Source organism: Centrocercus urophasianus, unplaced genomic scaffold (assembly GCF_019232065.1).
Source record: "Centrocercus urophasianus isolate 14NV4802_14NV808 unplaced genomic scaffold, USGS_Curo_1.0 seq_1494, whole genome shotgun sequence".
Classification (NCBI taxonomy): Eukaryota; Metazoa; Chordata; class Aves; order Galliformes; family Phasianidae; genus Centrocercus; species Centrocercus urophasianus.
The window spans coordinates 17,438-39,182 of record NW_024884691.1 but is presented as its reverse complement, the minus strand read 5'-3'; the positions used below and the strand labels follow the sequence as shown (position 1 = coordinate 39,182).

At 54.1% G+C, this 21,745-nt stretch overlaps 4 protein-coding genes across 4 annotated transcripts in view; 3 read left to right on the top strand and 1 right to left on the bottom strand.

Moving 5' to 3' along the window:
* The window catches only part of DSN1 (DSN1 component of MIS12 kinetochore complex), a 5,945-nt gene extending 1,745 nt beyond the window's left edge, over nt 1-4,200 (top strand). Inside the window, exons 5-12 of the mRNA XM_042815344.1 lie at nt 462-535; nt 738-810; nt 1,109-1,196; nt 1,470-1,529; nt 2,551-2,622; nt 2,717-2,864; nt 3,155-3,242; nt 4,049-4,200. Of these exons, the coding sequence (XP_042671278.1) occupies nt 462-535; nt 738-810; nt 1,109-1,196; nt 1,470-1,529; nt 2,551-2,622; nt 2,717-2,864; nt 3,155-3,242; nt 4,049-4,134 (689 nt within the window). The 3' untranslated portion in view covers nt 4,135-4,200. The remainder of the gene's footprint in view (nt 1-461; nt 536-737; nt 811-1,108; nt 1,197-1,469; nt 1,530-2,550; nt 2,623-2,716; nt 2,865-3,154; nt 3,243-4,048) is intronic.
* A 196-nt stretch (nt 4,201-4,396) lies between these two features.
* MVB12A (multivesicular body subunit 12A) lies at nt 4,397-6,977 on the top strand. The gene is made up of 9 exons (XM_042815345.1): nt 4,397-4,498; nt 4,608-4,697; nt 4,803-4,899; nt 4,977-5,103; nt 5,288-5,413; nt 6,208-6,305; nt 6,523-6,587; nt 6,664-6,714; nt 6,802-6,977. The coding sequence occupies exons 1-9, from the start codon at nt 4,409-4,411 to the stop codon at nt 6,862-6,864; spliced, it is 807 nt and encodes a 268-aa protein (XP_042671279.1). The 5' UTR covers nt 4,397-4,408; the 3' UTR covers nt 6,865-6,977.
* Nucleotides 6,978-7,231: 254 nt separating this feature from the next.
* On the bottom strand, nt 7,232-21,192 carry ATP13A1 (ATPase 13A1). Its single transcript, XM_042815350.1, has 26 exons — nt 20,677-21,192; nt 19,954-20,043; nt 19,568-19,758; nt 19,188-19,260; nt 18,721-18,876; nt 17,811-17,880; nt 17,121-17,227; nt 16,408-16,537; nt 16,077-16,132; nt 15,356-15,482; nt 14,990-15,127; nt 14,343-14,463; nt 13,812-13,969; nt 13,257-13,432; nt 12,427-12,537; nt 11,721-11,846; nt 11,327-11,435; nt 10,940-11,139; nt 10,483-10,579; nt 9,893-10,074; nt 9,570-9,684; nt 9,113-9,309; nt 8,772-8,914; nt 8,146-8,257; nt 7,773-7,916; nt 7,232-7,574 (listed from the first exon to the last, which is right to left on the bottom strand). Exons 1-26 carry the CDS (start codon nt 21,190-21,192, stop codon nt 7,464-7,466), a joined length of 3,756 nt encoding a protein of 1,251 aa, XP_042671284.1. The 3' UTR covers nt 7,232-7,463.
* Nucleotides 21,193-21,446: 254 nt separating this feature from the next.
* CHCHD5 (coiled-coil-helix-coiled-coil-helix domain containing 5) overlaps nt 21,447-21,745 on the top strand; it is a 1,978-nt gene continuing 1,679 nt past the window's right edge. Inside the window, exons 1-2 of the mRNA XM_042815346.1 lie at nt 21,447-21,452; nt 21,521-21,661. Coding sequence (XP_042671280.1) covers nt 21,451-21,452; nt 21,521-21,661 — 143 coding nt within the window. The 5' untranslated portion in view covers nt 21,447-21,450. The remainder of the gene's footprint in view (nt 21,453-21,520; nt 21,662-21,745) is intronic.

The following is a 21,745-nucleotide window of genomic DNA, read 5'->3' as shown; positions in this document are numbered from 1 at the left end:
AGAATGGGTTGGGTTGGAAGGGTCCTTAAAGGTCATGGAAGCAGAGAATGGTTTGGTTTGAAAAGGTCCTTAAAGGTCACAGAACCACAGAATTCTGGAATGGGTTGGAAAGGTCCTTAAAGGTCACAGAGCCTTGGGCAGGGATGGGGCTCCCACAGCAGTGCCAGCTCCTGAGCTCCATCTGGGTGAAGCATTTCCCCCCCCCCAAAATCTCCTCCTTCGCCTTAAAGCCGTTCTCCCATGAGTTTGTTAAGGGCTTCCATGAGCCAACATTTGCTTCCTCTTTCTTTCAGCACCTGAACTTCAAACTGAATTTGCCCTCTTAGGAAATCTCCCTTCCTCTTTCCCCTCCCGCGCCCCCCACCTCTAACAAAACCCATTTTTGGTGTCTTCTGAGAGCATTTCTGCGCTCGTGGATTGGTGTCAACTCATTCCTCAGTAATTTTGTTCTCGTTTTTCAGCACTGAGCCAAGCTATCAGCCTGGACCTGCCAGAAACAGAACGCCTCTCTATGCTGCTCTTATCCAGCTTCCAGGTCAGCCCCCCCCGTTGCCCAAGCACGATATTTTTCTGACCTTCCATTTATGTTCTGCTCTGTAGAATTGGGATCAGAAAAAAGGAATTAATTTCTCCTTCAGTAACGAATCTTCCTACAAACACACAGTTAAATTTCAAGCTTTCCTGGGGTCCCACAGCACAAACAGCTTTGGGGTGATGAAATCTCTGTGTTCTCGTAGTTCTCTGCGCAGAAACTCGAGCACATCTTGGAGCAGACAGAAGGCTTCAGTCCCGAGGCTTTCAAAGCCAACGGTGAGTTTGTGGTTTTTGTGTGTTATAAAAGAGGTGAAAAGCACAGCTTTCCATTGGGGTGCTGTTAAGGTGAGATCTGCTGGCTTGGGGAAGAAGGATCCGGCGTTGCTGGTGTCACCTGAGGGATGCCTCAGTTTCTGTGAGGGATGTTTAATTAAGCTACGATCCCAGAGATCAGCACAAATGACAGCTGAACACCTTCAGACGAGGGACCAAGCTGGCTTTCTGCTCTGCTCTTCAGCAATTAGCAGGCAGTTGGTGTAAGAGCTGCTCACGTGGCTCTGTTTTCCACCTCCAGTGAGTTCAGTTTCAGAAGACCTGAAGAGATACATAGAGAAACTGAAGCTGGATGGAACCCTGCAGAGCTGCGTGGAGAAAGCTGAAGGGTAAGAAACTTCCAGGCCACTATTTGTTGTTTTTCAGGTTTTCCTGCCTCAATATCCCATTCCCAAACAGTAAACGAGGCATCTTGGGGCTGATGACGTTACTGGAACATCACGGTGGATATTTGAAGGGAATATTAATTTCTTTTTTTGAGGTGATCTAAAAGATAAAAAAAAGCCTCTGTGTGGTTTTAATCGTTTGCAGAGCCCTGTGGGGTTTGTGTGTGTGTGTGTGTGATGCACAAACGCTTCCATCTCTCTGCATCTCTGCTTCAGGGATCCCTCGGACTCTGTTTCGGATGAATCGGTGTGCAAAGCAAAGGAGTGCATTGCCAGGTGAGGGCTGCTGATTTTCCTGCCTTTCTAAAAGGCAGGGTGTTTTTGGTGTGTTATTTCTCTGCAGTTCACTTTCCGTGTGCCTGCGTTGCAATTTAAACCCCACAGAGGGGATTCCTGCTGCATGTTGCAATTTAAACCCCACAGAGGGGATTCCTGCTGTGTGCTGCAATTTAAACCCCACAGAGGGGATTCCTGCTGCATGCAGACCCACTCTTGTCCTTCTTAGAACCAAAGGATGGCTTGGGTTGGAAGGGACCTCGAGGATCATGAAGCTCCAACCCCCCTGCTGCATGCAAGGCCACCAACCTCCGTATCAAGCACTGCACCAGGCTGCCCAGGGCCCATCCAATGAATCCAGGGCTGGCTGGGGCACCCACAGCCTTGCTGTGCAGCTGTTCCAGCACCTCACTGCTCTCATAGTAAAATACTTTCCCCTGACATCCGACCTCAATCTGCCCTCCTTCAGCTTCAAACCATTTCCCCTGGTCCTGCTGTTGTCCACCCTCTCAAAGACTCGACTCCTCACCTGTTTATAGGCTTCCTTCAGGTACTGGAAAGCTGCACTGAAGAGCAGCCTCCTCTTCTCCAGGCTGAATAAACCCAGCTCCCTCAGCTTGTCTTCGTATGGGAGGTGCTGCAGCCTCTGCCCATCTCAGTGCCCCTCCTCTCCAACAGCTTTATTTTGCATTCAGACCCCCACACCTGGCTGCAATGCTCCAGATGAGGCCTCACAAGGGCAGAGCAGTGGAATTGACCCCCTCTCCATCCCCCATCCCAGGATCCCATTTGCTTTCCAAGCTGTGATCACACACTGCTGCCTCACATTCAGCTTTTCACCCCCCGGATCCCTCAGGGCTGCTCTCCAGAACTGCTCCTCTCACTCTGCATCTGGGATTCCTCTCTCCCAAATGCAAAACTTTGCATCTTCCTGTGTTGAACCTCATTAGATTCACCCAGGCTCAACTTTTGGAGGCATCCCTTCCCTTCCATGGTGCCAGCAATGCTTTCTGCCCTGTAGGTTTTCAGCTGAATGCCAGGCGTGGGATGAACTCCTGCAGCGCTACCAGAAGGATGCAGAGGAAACATCCAGGTACGAATTGTGGCAAAACCTTTGGATGGAAAAATTAAAAAAGAACAACAACAGAATTGTCCTTTGTGCAACAGATAAATGCTTTGTCTTCCAGGCAGCTGGAGGAGTGCAGGAGCAAACAGGGCCGGGAAGAGCCTCCCAGTTACCTGCAGACATCGCAGGCCGAGGTGCTCAGCACCAAACCCAATTACCAGAGCATGCTGGATGAGCAGGGAGAGGTGCTGAGCTGCATGGAGCTGGTGGTGAGTCCCCTGTCAAAGCGTGGGTTCGTTCGGAGTGAGAAAAGTTTGCCCTTTAATTAATGATGGTAATTGGGGTGGGTTTTACTGGGTGATGTCAGACATCCTTAAAGCAGAAGGATCGGCCCCAGGAACGTTGCCAGCTTCTCCCTACTACAGGCTCTGTTTCATCCTCTTAATAAACACCTTGCACTTAATGCATCTCTCTGCTTTTCCCCTTGGCGATTAACGGCGTGAATAATTAACGGTGCTTTTTTTTTATTATTATTTTTTTAATTATTGCTATTTTACAGCTCGATGAAATGCAGCAGGCGGCGAAATTGGTGCGGGCTTTCAGTGAGGACAGCAGGGAGTACCTGCGGGGGCTGTCTGAGCAGCTGGGTGAGCTCAGGGCCCCCCCAGTGTGTCCCCATGGGGGGGTGGCACTGTGTCCCTATGGGGGGTGACACTGTGTCCCTTTGTGGGTGGCATTGTGTCCCTTTGTGGGTGGCATTGTGTCCCTGGGGGGGCGTGAGGAGGGGGGTGACACTTTGTCCCCATGGGGGGTGATGTTGTGTCCCTGTGTGGGTGATGCTGTGTCCCAGTGCGGAGTGACTGTGCCTCTGGATGGCAGGGGTGACATTGTGTCCCTTTGTGGGTGGCATTATGTCTCTGGGGGGGGTGAGAGGGAAGGAGAGGGGTGATGTTGTGTCCCTGTATGGGTAACGTGTCCCATTGGGGGATGATGCTGTGTCCCTTTGGGGGTGGCATTGTGTCCCCATGGGGTGATGCTGTATCCCTGGGGTGACACCATGTCCCAAGGGGGGGTGACATTGTGTCCTTATGTGGGACCCTGTATGGGTGACACTTTATCCCCATGGGGGGTGATGTTGTGCCCCTGTGTGGGTGATGCTGTGTCCCTATGGGGGGTGACACTGTCCCTGGGGTGAGTGAGGCCATGTCCCTATGGGGGGTGGCATTGTGTCCTTGTGTGGGTGACACTGTGTCCCTTGAGGGGGTGGGGACACTTTGTCCTCACAGGGGTGATGTTATGTCCCTGTGTGGGTCACAGTGTCCCCATGGAGTGATGCTGTGTCTCAGTGGGGAGGGTGACATCGCGTCCCTATGGGAGGTGACATCGTGTCCGCGCCTGGTTGATGCTGCGTCCCATTAGAGGTGAGTCAGCTCTCTGTGCCCATCTCCTGCAGCCGCACGGACCTTCCGCCAGCTGGAAAACTCACCGGTGCGGAAGCTGATCGCAGCCCCGGGCCGGAAAGCACCGCCGGAGGGCTGAACGGAGCTGAATGCGGCGCTGCGGGTGCGGCGCTCTCAATAAACGGCCCCGAGTGGGCGAACTGCGCATGCGCGCCGTCTCCGCCTGCTTCCCGCTTCCGCGTTTGAAAGCTTTGGGGGAGGGCGTTCAACGCAACGCTTCTCGTTGGTCGCTCCGCGCGTCGCTCGAAACACCGCCTCCAATCATTTCGTTCCGCGCTCTGCGCCAGCCAGTAGCAGAGCGAGGAGCGCCGCGGTGACGCTCCGCCCCTTTTTACCTCAGCGAGGAGGCGGCCATGATGGCGGCGGCGGAGGAGGAAGCGGCTCCGCTGAGCGGTGTCGGCTGGGCGGCGGGACCCGAGGCGGCTCCAGCGGGCTGGAGCGTGGTACGATGGGAAGCCGCGGCCCGACGGGAGGCTGCAAGACGAGGGTGAGGCCGCAATTCGAGGGGAGGCTCCGATGCGGCCCGGCCCTCACCCTGTGCGCACCCCACAGATCACCACCAGCGTCGAGGGCAGCGCGGCCAACCTGGGCAAAGGCTTCGGGCACAAGGGCGGGTACCTGTGCGTGAGCACCGCGGCTCCGGTACGGTGAAAATGGGGCAAAATCGGGCGGTGGGGCGGATCCAGAGGTCCCCCCTGTGCTCTGGGCCCGATCCCGCGGCCCCTCCTGAGCTCTGGGCCCCCGCAGGGCTCGGCTGGCTCTGTGGTGACCGATGTCCTGGTGCTGAGCGACCGAAGTCCGCAGCCCACGGGCTACAGCCGCGCCCCCGAGTTCCCGGAGCCTCGTAAGTGCCTCTGGGAGGAAGCTGTGGGGTTTGGCGGAGCTCCGTCCTCATTTGTGGGCTCCTGTTTCGTCCCCCAGGTTCCGGTGCGTCCCGTAAGAAGAGGCTCTATGTGAGGTTGCAGCCCCGTGGGGCTGCTGAGACGGCCGTGTTTGACATCAAACTGAGTGGGAAGAGCAGAGCTGTGCCACAGTACATGAAGATCGGGTAAAAGAAGAAACCAAACCCCCCACCCCTCCCAAAACACAAAATAAATGCACGAATAATGGGCTACCTGCCACCGTTTGGCCCTATTCCCCCCTTCTTCCTGCGTTCTCGCCCTTTTTCCTGTTCCAAAATGTTCCATTTCCCCATTTTTGTTGTTTTTAACCGTTTTCTTTTCTTCCTTTAGGGAAATCGGTAGCTTTGCCATCTGGTGTAAGAAAGGAGCTCTTCCCAAATGCAGTCCTCCTGTCCCCAAGCCCAGGACAGTCAGTCTGGGGCTGAAGCAGCTCTCCTTGGCTGACTCTGAACAGCAGTACGTATACATTGACCTCATCTCCTACCTGGAACTGGGAGCAGGTCCTGCTGCTACGTGGTGTTAAGGCTTTGTGGCTCATTACCTGTTAATGAGGGTCAGCTGTGTGCTGACTAAATGAGCAGTGTCCAAATGAGAGACAACTGGGGAAAAACAGCTGTAAGCGTTGGTCTGAATTGGGACTGAGCTGATGGGAAAGAGCTCTGTGGGGAAGGACCTGGGGGGTCCTGGTGGCCAAGAAGGCCAACAGAACCCTGGGATGCATTGCCCAAAGCGTGGCCAGCTGGGTGCTCTGCACTGGGGAGGCCCCGTCTGGAGCACTGGGCCCAGTGCTGGGCTCCCCAGGCTGATGGGGAACTGAGCCCAGGGGAGGCTGCAGAGATGCTGGGGGCCTGGAGCATCTCCTGGTGGGGACAGGCTGAGAGGCCTGGGGCTGTGCAGCTGGGGAGGAGAAGGCTGAGAGGGATCTGAGAGGGTGGGGGGCAGCAGGATGGGGCTGGGCTGCGTTTGGTGGGCCCTAGTGACACGACAGGGGGCACAAAGCGGAGCTCAGGGATTTCCATCTGAGCAGGAAAGAGAAGTTCTGTGCTGTGTGAGTGGCAGAGCCTTGGCACAGCTACCTAGAGAGGTTGGTGGGGGTGTCCTTCCACAGAGAGATTCGGACCTACCTGGATGTGACCCTGGGCACTGTGCTGCAGGGATAGGGAACTGCTTTAGGGGAAGTCAGACTAGGGGAGCTCCAGAGGTCCCTTCAGCCCCTGTGCATCTGTCATTCCATGATATTAATTCCATAGGTCACCAGAGAAGCCCGTGGCTCGCTCTGCCTCCAGGCGTGCTTCCTTCACACTGCACAACTCAGCTGATGACGGCTCCAGCATCTACAACCTTTCAGGTACCCGTTCCTCTGTACCATAAAGCTGCACAAAGCAACTTCCCCTGCTGAAGGAGTTCTGTTCCTTTTAAACACTGGAACACAGATAAGATTGTAGAGCTTTCTCTTAGTGAGCCTTCTTTCTCCTTTCCTGAAAGCCCTCACCTGCTCAACGCAGTGCTGGATTTCACAGTGGCTCCTTTGTTGCTATTAAAACCTCTGCCCCTTCTCTTTCCAGCGATGGATGGAATCCCTTTCACACTACATCCCAAATTCGAGCGCAGCCCCAAATCCGACAGCAATGTGAGTGATCCTTCCAGCTGCTGCCGTTCTGTTGTTCCACATCCCACCTCACAACTAAAAACCCATTTCGTTTCAGGCCATTCTCACTGACCTGACTGTCAAATCGCTCGCTGACATTGAGAAAGAGGTAATTAAACACCTCCTTCTCTTGGGGTGAGTGATGGCAACGCTCTGAATTTCCCAAATCCCACCCTTTTTCTCTGCTCGTTTCCAGTACAACTACACCTTTGTAGTGGAACGGACGGCGGCCGCTCGCCTCCCTCCCTCCATTTGCTGACAGCACTCAGTGCCGCGAGGACGTGAAGCACTGACCCCCTCCCTAATTAAGATCCAATTACAGCAAGTGCTGAGGGATGACAATAAAGGCGTTTTCTCTCATCGCCTGCCAAAGTATTTTCGTAATGTTTTCGGGACGCGCGGCTGCGATAGAGGAGTTCCTGGTGCTTCTGTGATTTGAAGTGTGTGGGGCTGTATGGGTGTGTTTATGACGGTGTTTCTTCTCCTGTACTTTGACAACACTACAGCTCTGCTCTGAACATCAACTCCTGCTGCATTTTAGTGTTTCTGGGTGTCACCTTTGAGCCTCATCCTCCCTTCTATGTGTACTCCCCATTAAAAATATCACAAAGGAAGTCCCAGCCACATTTCAAAATACTTCAGGCTTGACTTTTTAGTTACCAAATTCTGTAAACGTCTCCTGGAGCGGGGCAGTACAAAACTCCCACCGGGCGCTGCGTCCTGGGAACACCAAAAAGTCATTTCACAGAGGTGATTTCCACGTGAGATGGGAGGAAACTCTCCCTGGAGCTCAAGAGCTGCTCTCAAATCATAGGGATGATTTTTGGGGTGCCCCCCAGCAGGGCCCTGGCGCTGTGTTCACGAAGGCACTTTGAGTTTTGCTCTCCCCAGTAGGAACTGAAGGATGCGGTCCGCCAACAAAGCAAGGAAGAAGTCGGCCAGCAGCACCTCCGTGATAATGATCTTGAACTGGGAAACAAATGCAACAGTGAGCATCAGTCCTCCCCTTCCTCCATCACACAAAAGCTAAAAGGTGCTGAGCGGTGAACCTCTGCAGCTGCTGCTACTCTGAACGCTCTACTTAAAGCTATTTTCTGCTGGCTGTGAGAGCCTTAACGGTGTGAGGACGGGCTGCAGGGGGAGCACAGCGAAGCACCACACGCTCACCTCAGTAGGGATTTCCACCAGCCCAAACTGTTCGTTGAATTCAGGCGACGAACCCGTGAGCAGCCCCACGATGGCCAACCCTGAGAGGATGATGCTCCACAGCAGCGGTTTGTTCTCCTGCAGGCTCTCCATGAAGGGATGACCCTAAAACGCAGCGGGGAGGAACTGTCAGCAGGTGCTGCTGTGCTCACGGGACATTTCAGGTTAGGGGATAAGGAGGAGCGTGGGGCACACAGCTTGATCCAACGCGAACCGAAAGTGGGAGCTTTCTTCTGCAGAGCACCGAGCAACCCGTAGGTTGCCATTAGAGAAGAGCAGTGCTTTGTTTCAGTGGCACAATTGCTCCTCTGGATGTGAGCGAAGCGTGGCTTGCCTTGTAGTTGATAGCAAACGTGGCCATCTGCATCGCCATGGACATGATGTACACGGTGCTGTTCACCAGGCTGGGCTCAAACTCCTTGTACAGATCCACAAATTCTTCCCGTCTGAAAAAAGAACAGAGCTGCAGAGAACAGTGGGATCACCACAAGCAAAGCTTCCCCCCAAACTCCTCCCCAACCCCAATTTATTTGGTATTACGCACAAATTCAGACGGGCAACAGCGCTCTGCTTTCATAGCACCCTGCTGCAAGCACAGCTCATGGGAATGGCGGCACTGGAAGGGTTGGGAGGAACTGCTGGAGGTCGTCTGTGCAACCCCTCCTGCTAACGTAGGGAACTCTTGGCCACACATCAAAAATCAAGTGGAAAAAATATGTTTTTTTTTTAAAAAAAAGGCTTTCCAGCAGTGCCTCCATTGGTGGGTTTTTTGGTGTTTTTTTTTTCCAGAGAAAGAGCAGCACGTGCTGGCTTTCTCCACTCTCCTCCTTTGAGAACAGCTCAGGTGTGGCTCATGGGGACGTGAGGCGATGGCTGATGATCTTAAGAGGCCTTTGGTAATACTTTGCTAACAACGGCTCTAGGATGAGCTGCTCCTGTGCTGGAGGAAGGGACACTTACTTGGAACCACTGCGCACCTGGGCACCGCGGTACAGGTAAACGAGGCTGAGGAAATGCACCAGGAACTGCAGCAGCACCGTCAGCACCGTGTAGAGATTGAAGATGTTCGGCAGCGGGCGCTCCTTGGACAGAGTCTTCAAAGGCTGGGAGCAGAAAGCAAGCAGGGCTGGCTACAGAGTTTCAGACCTACAGAGTTTCAGACCTCTCTGTGCAGCTTTCCCCCACTCTGGGTTTGTTTGTTAATTAAAACAAGCTTCATTTTGGAGAGGGGCACTCTTGCAGTAGTCCTGATACAAGAAACACGGACCGGGTGCTGTCCCAACACGCTGCCTTCCCCGTACCTTTGACCTGGAGATGAAAAGGAAGCAGCCAGCCAGCAGCAGCCCCTGCAGGGTGGCCTGGAAGTCACTGAACTTCACCCCTTCCAAGTAGAGGACGCTCTGGCTGTAGGCCAGGATCAGGGCGTTCAGGGCGAGGATCTTGAACATCTGGAGCGTTGTCACGAGCGTGCAGCGACCTTGCTTGATCACGTGGCAGACTGAGGAGGAAGAGGAAGAGGTTGGAAGCGGAACAGAAGAGCTCTGGGGAGGGAGCTTTGTGCCTCAGCCCTCTTCTGAAGCAGTACAGGGGGAAGGATAAGCACAGAAAGACCCCGCCACCACGCAAACAGGCAAAGCTGTCAGTTTGGGAGCGCTTCTCACCGTCCCACGCTCCCCCTCCCCTTATTCCTTGATCCCACTGGTGGAATGGGGACACGCGGAGATCCGCACCACGCACTCAGCTCCCGCCTGTACTTACTGCACTGGATGGAGGAGAGCTTGGAGGTGAAGGGGGCCGCGATGCTGGCATCACCCAGCTTCACCACCGGCACGCGGTCCTCCTCCAAATCCTTCAGCACCTGACTGATCCGCTCCTGCAGGGCAGAAGAGAAAGGCACGTTGCACACCTTCACGGCACTGCCCTCCCCTCTTCCTTTTCCCAAGCCAAAGAGAAGTCCCTGTGCTCACAGCACAGCTTCAGGATCTCTCCAGTAAAGCAAGGAGCTGCTTTTCTCCATCCCCAGCAGCACACCAAGAAGGAAAGAAAAGCATTAGTGGGATTTTTGACATCTCATTACTGACCCTCTGCACGGCCAGCTGCTCCTCTCGCTGGGACATGACTCTGTGCTTGGCACCACGCGACGTGGGCTTCACCGTCCCGCTCCCCAGCGGCACTGCAGCGGGCCTGAACTCACTGGGACCATCCCGAGGCCTCTTCTTCCTCTCAGGCAGCCTCTCAGGAGCGTTGGCCAGCAGAGCCACTCCTGAAATAAGCAAAACATGATCTGTGGGGTGGAATGCTGCGCTCTCTTTGCTGGCAAACGGGAATCCTGACGGCGATCTACGCGTGCAGCCAGTTATGGAGTGACTGCAGGCCTTTCACACTGGTTGAAATAAAAAAAGCTTTGAAAAGAGAAAAGGGAGAAGGGAGACTTAGGAAGAATCTCCCTTCCATAAAGATGTGTTTGCAGCCAAATCCCACTGCTTGCTTGTACGTGCACAGCAGGTATTCCACCAGCACAGAGATCCTTCTTTATCTCGCTTTCTGCCCCTGAACGGTGTTGGTCAGATCAATTCCAGCCCCAAAACAAGAGAAATTAACATCGATTTTGTGTTTAGGAACTGCCACCAAACTCAGTGGCGCTCACATGGGCGTCCTGCAGTGCACTCACCCACATCCGCGTGTTTCAGAGCTCCGACGTCGTTGGTCCCATCCCCGCACATCAGTGTGACGTAGCCCAGGCTCTTCAAAGTAGTGATCACAAATTCCTGCCCAAAAGAACTGTGTGGTGAGAATTGGCAGAGCAGCTGAGCTGGACGATGCGCCTTGGCTGAGCGCTGCTGTGTGGTGGGAACTCACTGCCTTCCAAGCCACGCTCCAAAAGGTTCACCCTAGGTCTTAATTTTAGGAGCTAAATGGGCCCAGTGCCTTCAGGATAATGACAGCCCACATCCTGAGCTCTGTTTCTTGCTGCCAGCTGGCTCGGAATAGTGTAAGAGGTTTTGCTCGTTGGCTGATAACAGCTTTAGCATTAATCATGAGCGACGCTGCTGCTGCTGCTGCTGCTACCCACCAGATGATCCCCACGGGCAAACCAGCAAAATTTGGGTTTTATCAACATCTCTCACCTTCTGCTTTGGCACCACTCTGGCAAACACTTGGACGTGCGGGATGAGCCGCAGCAGCTGCTGTCTGTTCAGAGCCTGCAGGTGAGAGAGACCTTCCCCTGTCACGCAGAGGTCGTAGTGCTGCGTCAGCTCACGCAGGGAGGTGGGCAAAATGGGGAACACGATGGCACCGTCGATGGACTGCCACTGCCAGGTGGAATCTGCAAAGAGAAGCTCTCATCGTATCCCAACGCGGAGAGGGACAGAGGACAGAGGGTCATCTGGGACTCTGGAAAGCAAACGAGCCCTTTTCGTTATCGGCATCAAGCAGCCGTGCTCGTAGTATGGGACTGCGGTGCTTCAGGAGGGATTTAGCTGCTGAAGCCACTGCTGCATGAAATCAGTCACCTTTGCTGGCAGGAGGCTGCAGAATGAGTGTGTGTTCCCTCTGGAGGAAGTGCAGCTCCCTGGCCACGTGGCAGGCGGTCAGAGGGTTGTCTCCTGTTATCATCACTACCTGAGGGGAAAGTATAAGAGGTCAACGTCATTTCTGTGGGCACTGAGAAGAGTTCTGCCCAGCAGGGATGCTGGCGATGTTCCCTATGAGGTGTAGCTCCGTGAGGCACCTTCAAGAAAGGCCTTTTCTCCAGGCCACAGCAAATCCCATTGCAAAAATAACACCACATCCACGCTGCTTCCCTGCCTTCATCACGGGGAACCCTTTGCCTTCACTCCAAAGGCACCAAAATTCCACATCCCGAGCTGCCAGTGAGGCCAGGATGTCGCTGCCTGCGATGCTTACGTGGTGCGACGCGTTCTGGATCTCCCTGATGACGGATCTGGAGTCCGTTTTGAGAGGGCAGGAAACCACAATGAAGCCAGCAAAGCGAAGGTCACACTCCAGAGCTTCACGCTTCATCTCTCGCACCTGCCACAGCAAAATGGGGGAAAACCCTTTGATTCTGTGATTGATTTTGTGATTGATTTGGTGAAAACTGGAGCACCGCCCGATGCTTCGCTGTCTTGTCTGCTGGTGGGTGCTTCTTTGCGATGAAAGCATCAGTTGGGAGAAAAATTGTGCTCTGAGAAGCACAGAGCAGCCCAAGCTCATCCCCAGCTGCTCTACAGGGAAGACCTCTTGGAGATAAAGCTGAAGAGATGGCCCTGAAAAGCGCTGTGCATTCTCATCCCCATCTAACAGGAGGTTTGCAGGTGAGAAGTTCAGCGCTGGGCTTCCACGAGGGAAGAGCTGTTGCTTTACAGACAGGAAAGCAGAAGTATTGCTTGGTGAAGATAAAACTGGGAGCACCTCACTGAGGCCGTGCTCTTCCCAGAAGGTCCAAATTATAAACAGCAACGCAGTTAATGACAGTTTTGGGCATCCACAAACCCAAAGATCCCCCCCACTCTTCCACAACCAAGCTCACGCCATCTCTCTTTTGCTTTAAGAGACCAAAGGATTTAAGCTCCATTTTTTTTTTCTCTGAAGGCTGAAAAAGAAAGCGTACCTGCTGGTGAGTGAGGTGCCCCAGTTCCTTGTAGCCCAGGGCCAGCACTCGTGCCCCCTCGTGTGAGATTTCAGTGTGCACAGCGTGGTAATTGCTTGGGCACTGAGATAACTGGAGAAAACGGGGGGAAAAGTCACATTAATGCCGTCGTGAAGATGTAGAATGTTCCAGTATTAAATATGGTGAGGGGAGGGGTCCTGTTCAAACAAGAGCAAAAGTGGAGGAACCACTTGTGCCAGCAGAAGGCGTGGGGTATGAGCAGAGGGCAGAATCCCCACACCGCACTGAGGTTAGGCTGGAATTCCCCCTCTCCTCCAGTGGGCTTTGGGTTCAAGGCACGCTCTTCACAAAGACAAAATCCCCATGTCCTGAATCCAGCTTTTAGGGTAAAATTCCCACATCCTATGACTGGGTTTCAGGATAAAATCCCCTCATCCCAAGCTCAGGTTCCAGGACAGAATCCCTCTGTCCCACATCCAGGTCCTAGGACAAAATCCCCACATCCTGCATCCAGGTTCCAGGACAGAATCCCTCTGTCCCACATCCAGCTATTAGGGTAAAATCCCCATACTCTCTATCAGGGTTCAAAGACGAAATCCTTCTGTCTTGCCTCTCCAAAAATCTCCACGTCCCGAATCCAGGTTCTAGGACAAAATCCCCACACCCAGGTTCCAGGACAAACTCTCTACATCCCAAATCTGGCTTCCAGGACAAAAACCCCACAATCCCACCACATCCAGTTTCCAGACTCGGTGGGTTGAAAGCGAGGTATGAAGGCAGGAGCCCACGTGCCACAGAAGGCCCTCGGCGTCCTGGAGAGCTGCGCTCACCATTTTGTGCAGCGTCTCCGGGGCCCCTTTCACAGCTGCAATGTAACAGAGATCAGCGGCGCCGATCTTCTCGTACGACGCCAAGACAGACATTCTTTTCAGGGCACTGGCAAAATGAAAGCGCTGGTGAATTTTCAGTCCCTGAGTTTTAATACTTCTGGAGAAAACTTTCTCATCTGGAAACAAAGAGATCAGGAAATCCTGAAAGGTTTCTCAGTAGCAGAAGCAACATCCCTCCCCTTCGGGTCCCGGTCACGATTCCATTGCTGCAATGCGAATCCCACCCCCATTGCATGGAGAATTATCAGAACTAAAGGCACCACCCAGAGTGGGAATACCCACAGCCCTGAGAGTGGATTTTTGCTATTCACTGCCCCCTAAATCTGCAGCATGAGGATCTCTGCTGCCCCAAATGCGCCCCGGAATTCGCTATTTGCAAGACGTCAGCGTGAAGCGTGGGAAATGGCCGCAGATCAGGTAATTCTACGCTCAGATCTGGCAAAAAACAGCCATCCATCCTCCCTGAACAAAGGCATAAAGGTTTTTTTTTTTTACCTTTGGTCAGGGTCCAGTCCACTGCCGTCAGCATTGCCTTCTCCAACGGATCCCCCACCAACGTCCCATCATCCAACTGCACGAGCGAGTGGCACGTAGCGATGGCCCGGTGGGTTTCTATAGGGATGTCAGAGACGGGCATCACTTCCTTCCCATCCCTGCAGCACAACAAAGAAGAAGGCTGTGTTAACAGCCCCGTTCCGATGCTCTCAAACAGATTTGGGGATTTTTCCCAGCCTATTCTTCCCCCCTAGAATTCATATTCTGTGATGGCAAACAGCAGAGCTACTCATGGGAAGGTGTGGGAAGCCCAGCTGTGCTGGCCAATGCCCATCATCTCAGCCGCGGAGATCCGAGCAGAGCACTCCAAAAAAGGAGCCCGAATTAACACATGTAAACAGCAGTACAAAAGGAGCACAATAAAAGGGGCCGAGAACACAAAAACACAATAAAAGGGGCCGAGAGATCTCTCTGCTCCAAGCCCTGCGGAAACAAACGAGGAAACCAGAAGGATTCAATTCAGGCACCCACCTGAGCCCGGCCACTCCTCTCACCACCAGGTGGTCGCTGGTCAACGTGCCGGTTTTGTCAAAGCAGCAAACCTCCACTTTGCCCGCAAAGGGGATGCGGAAGGGCTCTGTGCAGTACACATCTCAGAGGGAGAAGAGGGAAATTCTGTTACAGGTCGGCTGGTGCAAAGCAGGGAGAGCTCAGCGGCTTTTCAACGCGAGGCAAAAGGTATCAATGCGGCACTCGGAGTCAGTGAGCTCCCCGCTCTGAATTTCTGTGGTGTTTTAAAACCAATTTGGCAGCAAAGCCGTCCCACGCTGAAGATGGTGAATTTCCTCCTGCACACATAGGAAGCTGCTGAGCACGCAGGCATTCATGTCAGCACTTTGGTTTGGCTCTTTTTGGACCCCCTTGAAAGCACAAACCCTCGGTTCTCCCCTTGGGGGTTGAAGCAAGCCCCTTTCCCACCCACCAGCTCCAAACATCGCATCAGATACCACCGCAGCGCAGAAACGGAGGAGCTGACAGCAATTTCACACCCACCAACATCCCCCACAGTTCCAGATGTACGAATCAATCGCAGAATCACACAGCTGGGAGGGCTTGGAAAGACCCTCCGAAGGCAGAAGCAGCCAGCATTTTGTTTCTGCCTTCTGTTTGGTACTCACAGAGTTTGGCCAAAGCGATGAGGGAGGTGTTGACGGCCAGGGAGAGCTCGATGGGAAGCTCAGGTGGAACAACGGACGTCAGTATCAACGTGCACTCGAGGAAGAGCTTGTAGCGATTCCTGCTGGGATCCTTGGTGCCTGTGGGGTGAGAGAAGTCCTGTGCCTCCTGCCCCACAGAACGAAGGGCAGCGCCCCAGAGAAGCACACCTACTTAGCAGGAGCTGTGGGAGGCCGAGAAAAGCAGCCAGAATGCAGTGTGGGCCCTGAAAACCGGAGCAGCCCAACGCAGCTACACTCACAGAAATTACACCTGTCCTTCCCACAGCTCTGGGCCAGGTCCTGTGAGGAGGCGAGGAAGAAGCTCACCTTCGATCCAGACGTACAACGCAGCAGCGACGGCGAAGACCAGCAGGAAGAGGATGAAAATGAAGGTCTCTAAGTTATTGGCTGTCACTCTCTTCACCCCAAAGAGGATTGTACGTAGCAACTTCCCCTGAGGAGAACAGCCTTCAGTGCAAGAAGCCAGCTCTGCAGCATGCACTGCTTCGTTAGAAACGTGTACAAAACCCAGTTTTACAATCATACTCCGGTGTTTTGGTCCCAGCTCTGTAACCCTCCAAAGAATCAGCAACCTTCAGTCCCCCACCCCACTGATCTGTCAAAACACCAAACCCGTTCTTCAGTCCCTCTTCACCATTGGTTGGGGGTTGGACTCGATGATCTCTAGAGGTCCCTTCCAACCCCTACAATTCTGTGATTGCTTTTAAGGATCCTTACGTTTTCTATCGACTTCCAAAAAAGGAAAATCTGACGTTGGCAACTGCAGCCCTTGTGAACGTGCTCCAATTACCCTTTATTGACCATAATCACAAAATACGTGGAGCTTAAATTTCGATACAAAACCTGAACCCTAAAACCTGGCTCCCACGCTCCCGCACCGCGCACCACCCCGCTCCTTTCGCACCTCTCCCACCCACATCACTGCGATGCCCCCATTTCCATCCCCCACTGCTCCGTCACTCCTGAAAGCACCGTATGAACACCACGAGGGAGCTGACAGAGGCAGGCAGGCATGCACACATCTTACCTGAGACGTGTTGAAGCCGGTCCTCAGAGCGTACGCCACGCATCCGTTGTCAACAGCTGGAATGGAAGCAAGATTGAAGGCCGTGAGCTTCTGACTGCCTTCTGTCCACTGTCTTTTATCATAGAGAAATTATGCTCAAAGCTTTGCGTTCCTCTCGCTTGCAAGGGGATAAAGTCAACTTGAGGAGGAACTAACAGCAGTCTCACTATTGCAGTGCATGAGGTTGAGGAGAGCGACGCAATAACCGCCTCCAAAGGTTGCATTGAGCCCCATTAATTAATCCACGAGCATTTCATGCCCTCTCACACAGGGAATTTGCACGGGTACGTACGTTTCAGTCCCGTGCTGGCTTTCTGGGGTGGGATGTGCTGCACCACCTTCGTTCCACCAAATATGATGTGCAGCCGGGCATCCGTCTGCATGTCCAAAACGTGCTCTGGGCTGAGGTCCTCCACGGGCTCCTGCAGGACAATGCTCAGCTCTCAGGTTCACTGCTATTGACAAGTCAACGTGCAGCGCTCCTCTCTTTCCGCGTCCCACGTGAGGCGCCCTCAGCTTCACTCCAGCTAAAAGCAGCCCGAGGAGAACCCAGGAATTCACGTGCTCTGGATTTGGAGCCAGACATCCCAGTGTGGGAGATGCAGTTCCCCCTCAGCACAGCGAGTTCAGCGAGGGAGGCTCTGAGATCGCTCCTTTATCATCTCTACATCCCCCCCTCGGTGCACCAAGAAGGGTTTTGAAGTTCTTTACGCTTTATTCCTCCCACCTCCACCCAACCAGAAGAATTCAGACAGGGGAATGCGTGGGAGGACAACGCCATGCCTTTGTAGTTCTGCCTCCAAGACTGGAGACGCAGCCAGACCAAGCAGGCCTCCAGTTCTCATTTACCAGAAATCATCCATCGCTGACAGGGAGATGAAAACAAGCAGGCCAGGCTGCTCACGCCAGCACTCACGCAGACAGACTGACAACGTGCACCTGACTGCAACGCCTTCGATATTTCTATTTTCCAAGCAGGACAAAACAGAATTGTTTCACACAGACCTTCATCTGCGGCACAGACTCTCCGGTCAGCATCGCTTCGTCCACAATGCACCTCCCGCGTAGCAGCAGCACATCACACGGCACGAGGTTTTCGTGAGGAGATCGGCCTGCCACGAAGACAATAAAACTCAGGAGCTGAGAGGCAGAAGCGACGTGTGGCTGTCTGGAAGGGAACAGCTCTCCTTCCGTTTAGCTGAGATACAGAAGGCTCCTAAAGGTCTGAATCACCCCTGGGCTGCCAACTCTATCCCTTGAGTCCGTGTCTCAAATAACCCCGAAGGTTATTTGGCCTCTGGTGAGGCTGGAAAAGTTCCCGATTCAAATCATTTCGTTCCCACTGATGCTCCAAAGACGGGGAAAGAGCCTTTAACAGGGAAGCACAGCTGAGACAGAGCCCTGCCATTCCTCCCCCCTTCCTTCCCAGGGAGATGCTGTCAGCAGGAAGGAAACTCTTCATCTTCCCCCACGATTTATCTAGAGATCTACCTTCCTTCAAGACAACAAGAAGAGATCAACTCTTAGAACCCCTCAGCTGCGGCACCGATGAACCAAAGCCCTCAAAAGTGCCCAAAACCAGGATGGATTTTTTGGTATTTGGGTATTTTTACACTGTGTGATTTCACTCAGTGCCACTTCACGAATCAGGAGGAGCACAGTTTTAAAACAGCTTTGGATCACGGGAAGCATTACCAATGGAGACGATATCCCCCGGGATGATCTCGTCGCTGGAAATGGGCCTCCACTTCCGATTTCGGTAGACCTGTAGAAAAATAATTAAAAAAAATGTAAAGATAAAAAGGCGTTTTCACAAGTCCTGGCATCACCTGAAAAGGACAAGGATGAGAAAAAGGAACAGCAGTTCCGTTAACAGCTGCGTCCAAACCTCCAGCACTGCCCAGGAGCGATTCCTCAGTGCCCGTGATTATTTCCCCTCTGATCGGGGTTCATAGAATCATAGAATCCCCAAGGTTGGAAAAGACCTCAAAGCTCCCCCAGTCCAACCGTTCACCTCTTACCAACAGCTCCCACTGAACCACGTCCCTCAACACAGCATCCAGCCTTTCCTTCAACACCCCCAGGCTCGGTGCCTCCTCCACCTCCCTGGGCATCCATTCCAGTGCCTGACCACCCTTTCTGAACAGCAATTCTTCCTCATGTCCAGCCTGAATCTCCCCTGCCGTAGCTTGAAGCCGTTCCCTCTGCTCCTATCCCTGATGACACAGAGCAGAGGCCGACCCCCAGCTCCCTGCAGCCTCCCTTCAGGCAGCCATAGAGAGCAGTGAGGTCTCCCCTGAGCTCCTCTTCTCCATGCTGAACGTTCCCAGCTCCTTCAGCCTCTCCTCATCAGCCCTGTGCTCCAGACCCCTCACCATTTCATTGCCCTCCTTTGAACACGTTCCAGGCCCTCCATGTCTTTCTTGCAGTGAGGGGCCCAAAACTGGACACAGCACTCGAGGTGCGGCCTCACCAGTGCTGAGTACAGGGGAACAATCACCTCTCTGCTCCTGCTTGCAACACTGTTTCTGATGCAGGCCAGGCTGCCCTTGGCCTTCTTGGCCACCTGGGCACACTGTGGGCTCCTGTTCATTACCAGGGTTACCTGGATCATGTAGGGCTTGTTGCCCATTTTTCGGATCTCCGACATGTTCCTCATTTGCTGCTGGACCAGGGAAGCTTCGAACGCCACCAACATGGAGAGAGTGAAGACGCTGTAGTACCAATACTCATCCAGGCACCACAGACCCACGCAGAACACCTGCAGGGAGAACACAGCACACAAATTGCTCTCGTCTCGCTCAGAAAGCCAAAGCCTTCCATTTCCAGGCATCTTTCTCACGTAACTGAGAATGCATTTGGTTGCATGAAGCTGAGAAAAACCACAGCAGATCGCGGGAACTCGTTAGGCAGAAAGGAGATGGCTCCCACAGCAGTGACATAAATCAATGTCACAGGGTGAGAACAGCTTCAGATTTAAGAGAAGTGATTCTGCCACCCAAACCTGCGAGGAATTCTCTCCTTTGGTGGCAGAACAAAGCATTTGCAGCTCCTTCTGTCTGTCTGCTTTACCTGGAAGACGAAGAACGGCGCTGTAGCTCTTTCTTTAAAAAGCTCCAAGAATTCCGGCACCACCATCTCAGCCCTGGGGAAACAAAAAATTAATACTAATTGCACCTATTAACCTAAAAGTTTTGTGCTCTCAACAAAAGCCCGACCCAGAGCCACCCGCAGCCCCTGCCTCACAACACCCAGAGACCCACCATTTCCTTTCCATTATTCCCTGCACTTAATTACTTTCCATCTCCCGTTCTCTGCCTTTAAGACAAACCTGACAGCTGCCAAGCAAAGGCAAGGAGGAAACATTTGAGAGCACAGCTATGCGACCGACGCTTTGGGATCATTTCCTATCCTCTCATTCCGAAAAAGAGATCTGTGCATGGAAAACTTACTTATTTGTGCCATATTTCTTCTCAGCTGCTCGGATATCTTTGTCCTCCTGATAGCCCCGGGCGTTCTGGTAATAACACAGCGGATGCTCCACGGGGAAAGCGACGGGAAGAAACTGCTTCTTGCCGTTTATCTCATAGGAGTATTTGATTTTCTGAAACTCAAAGGAGAGAGCCTCCTGCCCGTCCTCATCCTGCAGAAAGAGAACAAAAACAGCTACTGGAGGCGTACCAGAAAGAACAGAAACCCCAACCCCTCTTTGTCTCTTCACTGCTGCGGGATTCTGCCTTTGATCTTTGACATCCCCGTAGCGACCGACTACAGCTGACATTTCCCAAACCAGTTAAGCCAGGAGCAAAGGAACAGCAGCTCTGCATCTCTGCCTCACCTGGTCTCTGTGGAGTGGCACCAGTTCTACAGATCCGTTATTGGGGGTTGGCACAACTTTAGCCAGTGTGGCTTTCTTAGGGCTGGGTTCCTGAAACACAGCACAAGCACGTCACAAAGCAGATCACAGAGCCCCGATTTCTGTGAGAAGCCGAAGGAAACCCTGCTGGATCACACCAAGACATGCAGAACAAAGCAATCTTTGTCTTTTGGTGCTTTATTTTGCAGAGCTGAGGTGAGGATTGTGAGAATCCATCCTCAAAATGGAACCTGCCAACAAAGGAGCTGCACTCAATACTTGATCTGCGGTCAGGACACACGGGGCAGTAAAATGGGGCTACAGCAGAACAGACAAACAGTGGTCCCTCAGCAACAGATGGAACACAGAAGAGTGGAACAGCTTGGGTTGGAAGGGTCCTTGAAGATCACAGAGCCATGGAATGGGTTGGGAAGGTCCTTAAAGACCACAGAGCCACATAATGGGTTGGAAGGGTCCTTAAAGACCACAGAACTATGGAATGGGTTGGGAAGGTCCTTAAAGATCACAGAACCATGGAATGGGTTGGAAGGGTCCTTAAAGACCCTCAAAGCGCAGAATCACAGCACGGTTGGGTTGGAAGGACCCAAAGGCCCCCCCTCACACCGCCCCACGCCCGTCCTCGGGCTCCTCCAGGCTCGGAGCATCACCGCCTTGCCCTCCCCCCTCACACCCCTCCCAACTCACCCGAACGCACGTGAGCGCGCAATGCGCGTGCACCGACCACAGCCCCGAGAGCGCCGTCAGCAGATGAAGGACGCCGATAGCGGCCAACGCCAACAGCGCGGCCTCAGGGGAAGCCGGGCCCGGGCCCTGCGCTTCCTCCTCCGCCGCCGCCGCTTTCCCCCACGCTGCCCACACCCGCGGCCCCCACAGCCACAACCAGGCCGGGTAGAGCCCCGCCACGAAGGGCAGCACGGTGCCGTGGAGGAGCCGCGGCCGCCGGCGGTACAGCGTCACCGACGAGACCAGCTCGTCCGCGGGGCCCGGAGCCGGGCCGGCCGCCGCCATCTTCCCAGGGACCGCCTGCAGACGGCGCACTTCCGCTTCCGGTAGGGAGAAGCCCCGCTTGCGCAGCAGGCAACGCGAGAGCGCGTGAGGCTGGAGGGGAGGGGGCAAAGACTGCGCGTGCGCCAAAGAAAGCCACGGCAGCGCTCGGGAATTTTGCGCACGCGCAGTGAGGAGATGCGGGAAGTAATGCATGCACGGTGCCCCGGTGCTAGCGGTTGCGCATGCGTAGTGAGCGGATGGCGTGGTGCTGGTGCTTGCGCATGCGTGATGCGGGGACACAGGAGGCTCCGCATGCGCAGTGCCGAGGTGCTGGCCTTTGCGCATGCGCAGTACTGAGCTCGCGCGAGCGAGTTGGGGCGATGCAGAAAATCACGCATGCGTAGTGCTGGGCCTGCGCATGCGTAGTGCGGTGATGCTAGGTCCGCGCATGCGCAGAGCGGCGGCGGAGCGATGTGAGTAGGGGACATGGAGGGGGGAAGCGGGCCGGGCCGGGCCGCGCTCATTCGGTGTCGCCTCACAGGCAGGCGGCCCTGGAGATCACGGCGCGGTACTGCCGCAACGAGATGGAGCAGTACGGGCGCTGCGTGGCCGCCAGCCCGACTTCGTGGCAGACGGATTGTCACAGCCTCCGCCTCAGCATGTCCCGCTGCGCCGCCACGCAGTGAGTGCGGGTGGGGAGGGGGAGGGGAATGCGGGGCCTTTGCGGCTCTGAGGGCAAAACGGGGCCTTTGCGGCTCTGAGGGGG

Bases quoted from the DNA above. Each gene is read 5' to 3' on its own strand.
- MVB12A (XM_042815345.1), top strand. From the start codon at position 4,409: ATGATGGCGGCGGCGGAGGAGGAAGCGGCTCCGCTGAGCGGTGTCGGC. The intron at 4,499-4,607 runs GTACGATGGGAA...CGCACCCCACAG, and splicing joins CTCCAGCGGGCTGGAGCGTG to ATCACCACCAGCGTCGAGGG. The intron at 6,588-6,663 runs GTGAGTGATCCT...ATTTCGTTTCAG, and splicing joins GCCCCAAATCCGACAGCAAT to GCCATTCTCACTGACCTGAC.
- ATP13A1 (XM_042815350.1), bottom strand. From the start codon at position 21,192: ATGCATTACTTCCCGCATCTCCTCACTGCGCGTGCGCAAAATTCCCGA. The intron at 9,685-9,892 runs GTCAGTAATGAG...TCTGCCCTGCAG, and splicing joins AGCAGCTGGCCGTGCAGAGG to GAGCGGATCAGTCAGGTGCT. The intron at 8,915-9,112 runs GTACGGGGAAGG...TTCTGCTCCCAG, and splicing joins TTTTCATCTCCAGGTCAAAG to CCTTTGAAGACTCTGTCCAA.